Source organism: Condylura cristata, unplaced genomic scaffold, assembly GCF_000260355.1.
Source record: "Condylura cristata isolate star-nosed mole 26May11 unplaced genomic scaffold, ConCri1.0 scaffold00017, whole genome shotgun sequence".
In the NCBI taxonomy this organism is placed as follows: domain Eukaryota; kingdom Metazoa; phylum Chordata; class Mammalia; order Eulipotyphla; family Talpidae; genus Condylura; species Condylura cristata.
In genome coordinates, this window is record NW_004567118.1 from 43,536,276 (window position 1) to 43,549,381 (window position 13,106).

Here is a 13,106-nt window from a genome sequence, read left to right on the forward strand (position 1 = left end):
TGGTCATGGGATAAGTGGATATCTACATGCAAAAGAATGAAGTTTGAATATCTTCCTCACACCGTATCTCAAAAAGTAACTCAAAGTGGATCAGAAATATAAGACCTAAAACCAACTGCTTCTCAGTCTTTTAGCTAAGACCAAGTGTAGTATATGTTTTTATCAGTCTAATACCTGATATGTCCCTTAATCTATATATTACATGGATTTTTGGAGCAAGGAGATGAATAGAAGCTTTCTCCATCCATTCTACACATCAATCTAGTATAGCAATAACTCCAGGACTCCTGACCACACTCCCTACACCCACCCCCCAAAGAAAAACCCCAAATTCTTATAAGTAAACATAGGACTAAAATTTTATGGTTTCCCAGCTTTGATACCTTAAGTCCAAACAACCAAAGAGAAAAAAGATAAATTGAACTTGTCAAAACTTTAAAGTCTCTTTGCTATTAAGAACATAATCTAGGAAGTGAAAAGACAACTCACAAAATGAGGGAAATCATATATGGAATATGGAAATCATATATCTGATAAGGAAATTTAATCCAGAATATATGAAAGTGCTCTTTACAACACAAGAAAATAAAAGAATCAAATATGAAAAGTGGCAAAGGATCTAAATAGATTTTCTTTTGTGCAAAAAGATATACAAATGGCCAAAAAAAGCACATGAAAATATGCTCAGTCCTTAAAGCATAAAATACATACAGTAAAACAGGTGATATATTCCCTCACGTTGGTCTTAGATATGTCTTTGGGGACTCTCCCAATAGCAAGGGAAACAAAACAAAAAAATAAAGAGAATAGTATTACATCACATTAAAAAGCTCTGCACATAGAAGTGATTAAAATGAAAATACTTCCTTTGAATGAGAGAAAATATTTTCAAATTGTACTTGCAACAGGAAGCTAATACCCAGAATTTGAAAAGATCTTACACAGTTCAACAAAATGAGAGCAAATAATCCAACCAAAAAATGTGCAGACACTTACTAAAAGTACAGGTACAGATTGCCCAAAGGCACATAAAAAATTTTTTATCATTATTTTTCATTAGGGAAATGTAAATCAAAGCCATAAGGAGGAAGAGAGCTGCAAGATATCAGCAAAGTGTAGACCCTGGGCTCACTGTCTAATATACTCAGAGTGAGACTGGAACAAAACAAGCAATAACTCCTGAAGGAAAAACAGACAGTTACAGCACACACTAAGAAAAATGTCCAGAAAGAGAGGAGCCCAGAGAACAATGGAATTGATCAAGCAGGTATTCCAGGCAGGCAAGATGAGCCCCATGGCTCATAGAGCCCAACAAGCATCAGAGAGGAACTGGCAAGCAGCCCTTATATGGTAGGCCCCAGCAGACGCCAGCAAGCTCCAGGATGGATCCTGAAGCAGACCTACCAGTGATAGGCATCTACAGAACTCAGTCAGACCTGGGGTAGGTCCTGGAAGCAAACCCACTGCGATAGGCCCTGACAAATCTCAGTGGGCCCCAGGATGGTAGCACCTCCACAAATTGAAGGCAGCTGGACACCTCAGTGAGAAGTAGGTAGGTCTTGGAAGCAAGCCCACTACAGTAAGACCCCTCAAACTTCAACAGGGTTAACACTGAGGAAATGCATGCTATACCAAACAAAAGGTGGGTGGAGTGTGGAACCTGGAAGTTGTAGTCTGAAATAGAGGACACGGGTGGCAGGTCTATCAGTAGTAAGCCAGGGACACTGGAGGAGAGAGCAGAATTTGTGGAAGTATACTTCCATAAAAGAGAGCAAAACCCGTGGAGGAGCTGGTATATTCCACACAGATTGGGTCCCCAGTTTAGATCATAACAGAGGGGGCATTCTGATCTGCATTTCCCTTTCCCACTTCCTGGGAAAGGTGATTGTGCACTGAGAGCATAGCGACTGCTGAGTCTCTCATTTCAAACCCCAGAGAGAAGGGATACCAGGGAAAGCACAAAAATGAGCTAGCACCACCTTAACTCATTCATACCAACATCTGGATCCTTCCAAGACCCTCAGCATTCTGCTGACTCAGCAATCACAAAAGCGCTATGAATATACGCAGAAGTCATCAAAGATCAAAATAAGTATGAAACTAATAAAACCACAGTATTACCTTTGTGAACAGTAAAACAGTTTAACCTACTATGTTACTGCTAAACATAGTAAAAACAAAAATAAAATAGGGAGCTTTCATGTAAAATGGACAAATAAAATATATAATACATGGAAATATGAGACCTCAAGAGAGTAAGACATTACAAGGAGAGAACAACTCTTTAGACTCGAAATGCAAAAAGATGGAAGATTATATCTCACTAGTATAAATTAGCTTTATATAAGAATTGCTATAATAAACTCAAAGAAATAGAATAAAATTCAGAAGGCAAGTGAAAGTAGCACAAGAGAACTCAGAAAAGCGAATGAGAGATACAACAAAATTCAAAAATGCCATCATGAACTAAAAAATAAAGTCAATTGACAGAAGACAGAAGTTGAAGCTTTGAATAAGAAAATAGAGTATATGTACTCCATTTGATCAATAAATTAGATCAAGAACTCTAGAAAAAGCTAAGAAGTAGAATAGATCAAATAGAGGACTGAATAGTATCCTCAACGGTAGTAATACACTAAGGACTCAAGTGAAAGAGAGAAATGAGGTGTTAAAAAATAAATGAAGAGGCCACTCAAGAACTGTCTGGTTAAGACAGCCAATATAACAATAAGGAGTATCTGAGAAGGGAGAAAAGGGGTGGGGAATAGAGAGCCTATTCAAGGAGATAATAGAGAAAAACTTCCTATGCCAGTCCAAGATACTAAAGAACAGTGGGTTACCTAACTGGCACCACACCTACATTAAGACATATAGTAGTGGAACTATCAATATCAACAATACTAGACAAAGAAAAATACAGAAGGTGGCTAGGGTGAAAAAGCAGGTAACTTACAAAGGTATTCCTAGCAGGCTTACATCAGAGTTATCAACTTATGATTACTGTATAAGTAAGGAGAGAATGCACTGATATTCAAAAATTGCCAGTCAAAAATACTATATCTTGCAAAACTTTCCTTCAGATAGAAGGGAAAAATAGAAATCTTCCCAGACAAATTAAAACTGAAGGAGTTTGCAAACTCCTATGAGATTTCCCCTATGAGGAATGTTGAAAGGAACATGCCTATCTAAATCAAAATGAAGAAAAGCCATACAAAATCAAATAGATAAATAAATAGAAACAGAAAGCTAAAGATAAAATTGAAGTAACAAATTCTCATATGTCAATCCTGACTCCAAATATAAGTGGATGGAGCTTGATAGGCAGAAGGGAAATTGGCTGTTTGGGTGAGAAAACAAAACCCAGCTTTCGGTTCTGTCAAAGACAACCATTTGAACTGCTAATACACATATGTTAAAAGTATATGGCAGGCCCTCCAGGTTAAAGTGCTGCACTAAGAAGCTTAAGCCATTTCCCCATGAGTTCGATCCCCGCCTGCCCCAGAGGTGATCCACATGGGGCGGCAGACCTCTCCTGGCCTGCCCGCTGCTCCCCTCGGCAGTATACTTCATTGATCTGCCTGTTCTGCTCCCCAGTCTGTCTCTGGTGAATCCTCTCACCCACCACATCTCTGGCTTGTACCCAGTTCTGTATGAGTAAATAAATAAATCTTTTAAAAAAAAAAAAGAAAGAAGTATATGGCTGGAAAACAATCCTCCAAGCAAATGGAACCCCTCCACATCCACATCATTACTGATAGATAACTGGCATTCTGTGTCTGTGCACACATGCAGGTGAGAACCCTTAGACTGTGACCAGTCCTCAACCTTATCACTGCGCTTTGACCTTCTATAGCACATGGATAGATCTCATTCAATCTAGGCTTGCAAACTCATGATTTCCTTGCATGTTTTCATACTATACAGGCATATCCTTTACATCTAACATTGTGAATAATGTTACTTCAAAGCTGCATATGAATATAATTGTGGAATATCAAATATACCTCTCAGTCATCACTTACCAACCAGTTAATAGCACTGTTTTGACAGTGTCCCTTTTTGTTTAGTTTATTACTATGTGCAGCTCACTCCCATTACAAGCTGACAGTCTTTCTCTGATAGTTTGTGACCAGGGTGTCTGTATATTTCTTGTTATTATAAGTTTCTCACCTTTATATAGAGCATACCTATGTGCCAGTCATGTATAAAGTATTGGTGAAATAAAAACAGAGCCTAGCCTTGTTGAACATATATATAGAATGGAAGAAACATCAAAGAAACCAACTTGCCCATAAAAGAAAATAACACAATAATAATGAAGGCAATGAAAAGGTCAGGGGTAGAGAGTAACAGGGTGGATACACATTTGTTTGGCAGGGATGATTCGGAGATTATGGAATTCAAGTTAAGATGAAATAATCAGAAGGAATAAACCTTACAAAGATCATTCTGAGGAGAGGGAAGAGCAGTATTTCTCTGTTTTGTTTTTAAGGTCCGTTAAGGTGCAACTGTCTACATGACTGTGCAGGACAGTTTTGGGTTACAGTCTGCCCCCAAAGCACAGGAAGATCACCTAGCCTGAAACAACACATCCCCTGTGCTCACTTCATTAACTTCCTATTTTTCCTATTGCACTAAGCTGTAAATCTTTCCCCTACTTTTAAATATCCACATGACTTAGTTCCCAAAGGCACACCCTTTCCAGTTACATATCATGGACTCAAGAGGATCCATAAATTACCTGAGAAAGAATCAACTGCCCATGAAAAGCATGCACAAATTTTCTTAAAAATGAAAAATAGGTGTCCTCTCCAATTCTTCTGGCAAGGAACCGGAGAAGGAAATAGCCCTAGAAAAAGCAGAAGAAAAGATGCCTATCATTGGTTCATCTGAAAAATGTTCACACAGTCAATTCTAACTTACCCACCAACACATTATGCACATCAAGAAAGTTTTGTATGAGCTGTCTCAGGCTGACCTTTATATTCTTACAAGCAAGACTGGGTCTAGAAATTCAGAACTGACCATTTTGTTTTCAACTCATTGCTTGGTTTCCCTTGGTTCCCTTAGTTCTCGGTTTCCATGAAACCTGGTTATCCATCATGTACCAAAAGAGGAGACAGTCTCAGGCCTCTCTCCCTTAGCTGGCAGGAAAGGCCTTTACAACTTAAAGTAATTCCTTATTACTCCTACTTTCTATTTTTTACCCTAAAGCATTTTTAGGTTCTGCTGTTCAAAAGTGACATGAAGCAGGGAGAAGGTGGATATAAGGTAGGGAATATAGCTTTGCTACTTTTGATTCATGCCTTCCAAATGTGCATTATTTGGGGTGGGGGGGTGAAGGCTTTAACTATAGACAATCATATACCCAGTCAAATGTCATTTCAAAGTGATTTTTTTGTTTGTTTTGCTTCAGTCATGTTACTAATCATTGTTGTTTACTAACCATTGCTGCTGTATAACTTAAAAAGTGCCCCCCCCATAATTCCTGGCTTCTGCCATGTAGATGTGCTTACCTTTAAATAATGAACTTGCATGAAGACTTTCTCTGGATTGAGCCCATGTTTGATGACAGATGATCCTGAGTCACTCACATGCCCAGTTTTCTCTTTTTTGGGTCTAAAATGATGTAGTAAGATTTTCTTTAAGAATAACACTCTCTGAGTTGATTAAACACACTGTTCTTTCTTATTTTCGGAGTAGCTCAATAGTGCCTTAATTCTATTCAAGAGTCAAGGTATAATTAAAAACAGTTTACATTATAAATTCATATACTGAACAAGGAGAGATTTATATTTGGGTTAGCAAGTTGAGGTTGGCCATTGGCAATATTTTATATCATCTTTTCCAAGCTTAAAGCTTGCCAGACCCTCAAGGAATTTAAGCTCTACTATGAATTATTTAAGAACCTATACGCTTTCATTTTGGTGGGAATGATGGACTATGAAATGCAAAGGAAAATGTAGCTTTACTTGGAAGAGTAAAAAACATATTTTTTTAAAAAAATTCTGAAAGCCCTAATGTTTATCCTCTTCTGTTGATTTCTATTTAGTAATTAAGCACCCCTTAAAAATATTTGTATTCTGAAGCTATTTTAGAATCACACACCAAAAACAAAAACAAAAACCCAACCAAATATCATAGAAGCATATGCCTTTAGAACTGTTAGGGACATTAGTAATCACATATTTTAACCTACTCTTTTCAGAAAGAAAGGAAACAGCACACTAGAATTAATGCATCTGAGATGCCATAGTTATTTTGATTCCTGGTAACATTATGACTGAAATCAGTAACTCTTTATTCTCTATCAGGGTGTTTTCTGTTATGCTTTATAATAAATTAAAAAAAAAAGTCCTTCCATTAAAAAAAATTCCTTTCATTAAACATCATTATGTTATATACAGTGCAGTTATATACAGTGCAACTTCAATAACTAGCTAAGATCAAAATATGGATTATATTGGCTACATAGTAGTTTTCAGCTAATCTAAAATTAGCCATTTATTGGACAAACATAGAAGAGCACATGTTGGGGAGATAGGGAGGTCAAGACCAATAGGAGGGTGGACACATCAGAAAGACCAATGGAGACTGGAAAATCCGGCCTGAAGGTGCCAGCATGGGTTGTAGATGGTCACCTTCTCTCTGTGTCTTCACACATAGGAGACACTGAACAATGTCGCTTGTATTTCTTTTTATTAGGGCACTAATTCCATCAGACTAGGGTTCCATGCTGCCAGCCTCATCAAGCCTAATTTCCCCCTAAAATCCCTGTTGCCAAATAACGTCATCATGAGGGTTCGAGCTTCAAACTATGGATGGGCCAGGGGGCATTCCGTTCATAATGATGAAGCACCACTAAGGAATAAAAAGGAACTGCTAATATCTATAGCAATCTAGCAGAGTCTCAAAAATATTGTACTTGATGAAGGAAGCCTTACACAAGAGGATGATTCAATTATATAAAGTTCTAGAATGGATGAAATTTCTATGGTAGAAATATGCCAGAACTGAGTTGCCTGAGGTGGGGAGATGAAGACTAACTTGGGAAATAGTGTAACAGAACTTTGTGGAATGAGAGTAACATTTTATATCCTGATAGGAGGTTGGGTTACATAAGATTGTAAATGTGTGAAAATCATAGAATGGTACACTTAAGATTTATGCATTGGATTATATGCAAATTTTACCACAATAGCAAAAAGGAACCCCAAGAAAACACTGACATCTGGTTGATCATATACATGCTGACATTTTTGGAAGTAAGTATATTGAGATCTTTCATTTTTTCAAATGCATACAAAAAAGTAAAAAACAAAACAAAACAAAAGATGGATTCATGTATGTATAATGGAAAGATGATACAGATGGTAAAACAAGTATATGTTAATTGCATCAACTAGGTACTGGGCATATATGAATGTTTGCTGTACAATTCGTTCAACTTTCCTGTATGTTTTAAATTTTTTATAATAAAATGTTAACAGGATATGTAAAAGGAAAGTCACAGTTGGAGAGAAATTGTTTGATAAATGCATGTTTGTTACAGAGCTTGTACTCTTAATTAATACATTAAAAATATCTTGAAACAAATAACCCAACAAAAGTAAAAAAAAAAATGTTAACAGGAGTGTGGGGAAGAGAAAGGCAGGCAGCTATTTACAAAAGGCAGTGTGGTGCAGCATGAGGTGACTGACCTTTGGAATCTGAAAGATACAGTGATGGAGCTCCTTACTACCTGTTACATACTAGCAGGTAAGTTAATTCTCTACTCCTGTAAAGTGGAAACAATCCTGCCTATCTTCACTAGATCCTATGAAGAATAATTGAAATAATCCAAAATCCCTAGCAAGGGGCAGGGCCACAGAAAACAATAAACTAAATAAAATATTTTAAAATTGTAGCAATAAACATGGCTAAATTCAAGGTTGGTCATCTGATGTCAGAGAAGTGAATTCAGGTGGTTCTTACCTCCATTATCTACACAGATGTAAGTGTAGGGCGCTAGACTTGAAGGGGCATGCGTAATGACCCAGTTTGCCAAATCAACCCCTTTGCAGTGTTCTAGCCATCAAGCAAAGAATCCCTGATAAAATCGCTGCAGAATATTTTTTGTACATTATCCCAGCAACCACGAAATCAGCAAATACCTAGAGGAAAGATGACAGCTGGCCAAGAGAACTGCATAATTTCAATTTTTCTCCTTGATCCCTGACTTAACCACATGACTATACTTGTAAGAATAATTACTCCCTTTCATCTTCATTTAAGACTCCACTGAAACATCTCAGTTTTATTCCTGCAAAAACCGCACTGGCTTTATTAGGGAATGTCCACCACCCACACCCTGGCGGGGCAAGGGAAGGCGAAAGACTTCTCAGAGTCAGTCTGAATTCAAATCAGTTTTCCCAGCCCCAGGAGACAGAGTTGTTGTGAGCTTCTTACACGCTTGAACTCTAAACTGAGAAGCCAGAAGGGAAGGACACAGCAGCCCAACAATATCTGCTCTGGAGGCAAATTTACTGGCTCAGTTCCTAAAGATAGATACCTTTAGTTAGAGTTCCTTTCCCTTGCCTAAAATTGTCCTTCCAGAAAGTATCTCCCTCCTACTTTGTTCTTCCACCCTCTCCAAATGAAGACATACTCAAGAAAATTCTTTTATGCTGACAGCATTGAAGGCAAATATACAAGTTTCCAAGAGATTCCTTTTAAAGTAGATGTGGTGCTGGAGGGAGCAGTACATAGACAAGTTTTGCAAACCATCACCAGGAGGTTCTTTTTTTTTTTTTTTTTTAATGAAGAAATGATACTTTGTGAGGGAGAAAAGCTGACTTCCCTGATAATCTGGTCCTCATAATGGTTCTTATTATAGATTTGGGCAGAGACAAAGCACAGAGAGAATTTAGGAAGCAAATGAACTACCATGACAGGTAAGTGAGTGAAAGAAATCAACTCAAAAGGACAAAAATATACAATTCCATTTATGTGAAGTCAAAGAATAGATAAAACTGGCCCATAGCTCAGAGATCCAACTAATAGTCACCTCTGAGAGGGAGTAGAAATAGAAGAAAAAAGGAAGATTTCTGGGATGCTAGGAATGGTCTCTGTATTGAAGTGAGTAGTGCTTTATTAGGATAAGTAGTATAAAATCAACTAAGCATCTAAAAATATCATGCACTTTCATGTATATATATGACAACTTAAAAGTTAAGAAAAATAGGTACATGTGAAATAATGCACATGTTGTTATAATTAAAGGGAACCAGTCTGGGAAAGTGCTTCTGACTAGGATCAACTAAGCCATCAACACTTGATGACCAATGAAAAAAAATTTAACGACATTGTGAGAGGTAGGAACAATTGTGGCAAATGCAGTAGGCTCAATCTATTCCCATTCTCACACACTTTCTTCCTTGTAACTTCTATAATTTAATATAATCATTTTAGTTATTATTACATCTAATAATATAATTTAAAAAGATAGATGTTCACTTTCTAAGTGTCCTTATAGTGGTGAATAGTTAGAAGACAGTCTAGGTCAATACTGAAGCATCTGCTATGGTTGGAGTGGGCTTCTGGGAAGGTTTTTGCTTTCCTTACAAAAGAGTAAAATGCAACAGATACTATACCCCCTTTCTCTCAAACATGATGGAGGAAGATGCAGCCACCACTTTGTAGCCCTGAGGAAACAAGCCAATATTTGATGGAGAACAAATCACAATGAAGGAAGATAAGTCATCTTTTCTGGTAGCCTTCATCTGCTGGCCTGTCCAAGACTACCTGCCTTCCAACTATGAGAAAATAACTTCACTTGTTTAGTTAATTTGCTCTATTATTTGTAGCCAAAGTTGGATGGAGAGTTGAACAAATACTAAAAGTTAGCTGTCCCTGTAATTTTCCTATGCCAGGAACTCTGCCAAACTCTTCTTATGCATCATGTCTTTCTACTCTTCCAAGAAATTCATGGGGCAGATACTATGGTTATACCCATTTAAAAATAGAGAACAGTGAAACTTGAAGAAGACCACAAAGTTAATAAGTGGCAGCACTGAGGCTAGAACCAGACTCATAGAACACCAAAGTTTTTACAGCACTCTGGGGTCTCCCCAAGATCCATCTTAGTTGTACTAAATATTGAGCAGGGGACTTCAGACAAATTGCTTACTCTTTCTGAAGCTACGTCTCCTTGCTTCAGAGTGTGATGAGGTTAAAAAAGTGGAAAAGCATACTGTAAATGTAAAAGCATTAAGCATCTCTGAGACATTATTCACCAGTGTTTATTTCCTTGGCTGGAATGTAAGAGATCAAGTTACCAAGGTCAACTGGGCTTAAATGCCTCTGGTTTGTGTTGTACCTGGCACCTAACGTATCAACTGAGATTAGCATGACCTTTTCCTTCCCACCTCCTTTCTTTCCACTGCATTCACAGAAGCAATGTGGACATTTAAGGAGCTATAAGATGGCAGTGATACTTGATACATAGTGATTCGATTTGGAATCAAACCTCTTAAAGAAGTGATGAATTCTACAGGGTTCTCCCAAGGGTAGGATTTATGGCTATGTCTCTGAAAGGTGCTCAGGCATGTCAGCTAAGGTCTGAAGCCTCCTTCTCAGTTACAGCCCAGACAGGCTATCCGCCAGTGTTCTTGTCCCACACACCTTGGCAGCACAAGTGAAAGTCACGAGTTATCTTCATCTGTAAACTCTCTCCAGTAGAGCTTGAGCCAGGGACAAAGCATCCCAGACATCAGACCAAAAGGGATTAACCAGCATTTCAACATCCTGTCTGTTCACCAGTTGTAGTTGCCCGACAGGGTTTTGATAGACCAGGTGCAGAGCCTCACTGCCCAACAATAATGGCAGAAGTTAAATATTACCCTTGCATAGAATCTAGCCTCCCAGTGCTGCAAACACCGGTGAGAACCACAAGGGAAAGAGCATAGCACACTGAATAAGAGTTTAAGTGTGAATTTGACTTTGCCACTTTAGTGCTTGGGTGGTCTTAAGCAAGTTCTCCGTGCAACCACATGAATCCCCCAGCTCTTTCATCTGTAAAAAGGGGACAATGAGAGTAAAGAAACCTCAATAGGATGTGGTATCAACTAAAAGTGCTTCCCTGGGGTTTCTCCTGGCATTTTGTAAGCACAACATAAATGTTCTATGATCATCATAATGAGCCCTGACTGGAGTTCATGGAGTACCTGCTAAGCTTTCCTGGCAGATAAGCTGGCAGATAATAAAAAGGCTTCACCAGGTAGTCACACATGTGCATATGTATGTTGTCATTGTGGCAGAAGGATAGACAGGAACTCTTTTTACTATTTTGGTAACTTCTTGTAAGTTACTTCTTATTCTAAAGTATTTTTTTTTTCTTAAAGACTGGTACATAAATGCAGTCTTACATGTTTTTCTTACACATTTTGATTTTGAATGTAAACTCTGTAAGAGTTGGTTTTGGAGCTTACTCCTTGCAGCATCATCATCAGAAAATGATTTTTAAAAAGGAATTTCAGGTGTTGCTTAAAATTTTAAGCTAGGAGGTCTGTGAATATTCCCAACATACACACCCCATGGTTCATACCATTTTATGAGGAGATTACTAAATTCTGAGTAAAGATGAAAGGTAGAATGACTGAAAGTATATAAATTTTATACCTTCCATTTTTCTTGCAATCACTTCATCTCTAAATTGTGCATAATGAATACTTGCCTTTGGAGAGTGTTACTGTTACAGGGCAGCAAATCTGGTCCAGGACAGGGGGAGAGGGACACCCCGGAAGCCCCAAAACCTGCCTGCTCTAAGTGGGTTCTGCCATCCACCGTGTCAAGACAAAACATATAAAACTTTAATGAAAAGGGACTTGAATACAGTAAATATACAATTGGAACACAAAGAATATAACTTCTAAATCAAACACCTGAAGTGACCCATCCCCTCGTGGGCAAAAGTCAACCCAAAAGGGGTTGGTCCAAAGTGAGCCCTGAAAGCCGCCACAAGACTAAAGCACCTTCTGGCCAGGACCCATGGAAAAGGGTCAGAAATGGCCAGACAAATCTGGGAGGAAAAGAGCAACATCAAAATCAATATAAACACTGCCATAGTCACCTCCCTACAGGTCTCTCCCCATGTGCCTTCACCAGCCCAGGGTCAGGAAACAAGCCCAGTTTCTTCATCACATGCTTGCTGCTCCATTGGCTTCCTCAGGTCTCCTCCTTCTCCATCCTGCTTCATTTCCTTCTTCTCTCTCCTTTCTCTCTGCCCAGCTCCACCCTCCTTCTGGGTGGGGCAGGGAACCTGGACCTTCCCTTTTTCCTAGGGACCACCTGTTACACTACCAAGGAGAAATGGACAGAAGGTGTTGCACACATTTTGCTAGTGAAGATGCATTATATCAAAGCTTCTGGTGTTTGGTAAATTTGATTATCTGTGTGTTTTGCACAATGGGTTTAACAGCTCTCAAGCATGAAGGTTTTTCCCCCATAAGGGACTATTATCCTGTTGCAGACACAGCAGGATATTACTCTGGTGTTAAAAAAGGCAACAGGTAAATGATTCAAGACAGAAAGAGGGATCCCTCTGAGGAGTCAGAAAAGGTGAAAAGAGAATATTCTGTCCCCTGATGGTGAAAGGAAGCAGTAATTGGCACTTAAGAAATGGAGGTCAGCTGCTGAAAAGGTGACAAGAAAGACTCTATGGACAGCACAACTGCGGAAAACATGAAAAAATTCTACCATCTTGTCAGGGTAAAAAAAACAAAAGCTGTAACTTAGAAAAACAGGGAGTAGTGAACAGCAGTACAAATCCAAAACAATCCTCAGGTTTTGAATGGTCATAAATCAAATCAGAAATTCCTCTAAAAAACATCCTCCAAACAAGGAATAAAAACAAAAACACATGAGTGAAATGGTCTGATCAGTATATCACCCCCTGCATCATGACAGCAATAATTTGGATGTGTTTACAAAGGAGATGAACAAGAAACTGGAGAACAAAGACATAAGTGTGACTGAATAGGAGGCTTCCAAAACAGGTGGCATTTCCAGAGGACATGATGAAAGATGGAAGGGACAATGCTGGTGTAAGACAAAACCAACAATAAATA

General features: G+C 38.4%; 1 protein-coding gene across 2 annotated transcripts in view; it reads right to left on the reverse strand.

Annotated features, from left to right (window-relative positions):
* LOC101631432 (chromosome unknown open reading frame, human C9orf3) overlaps window positions 1-13,106 on the reverse strand; it is a 403,160-nt gene that overhangs the window by 118,998 nt on the left and 271,056 nt on the right. For both annotated transcript variants that reach the window (XM_012726242.1, XM_004684919.2), the window contains exons 8-9: window positions 5,517-5,619; window positions 4,742-4,849 (exon numbers count right to left, since the gene is read on the reverse strand). In XM_012726242.1, coding sequence (XP_012581696.1) covers window positions 4,742-4,849; window positions 5,517-5,619 — 211 coding nt within the window. The remainder of the gene's footprint in view (window positions 1-4,741; window positions 4,850-5,516; window positions 5,620-13,106) is intronic.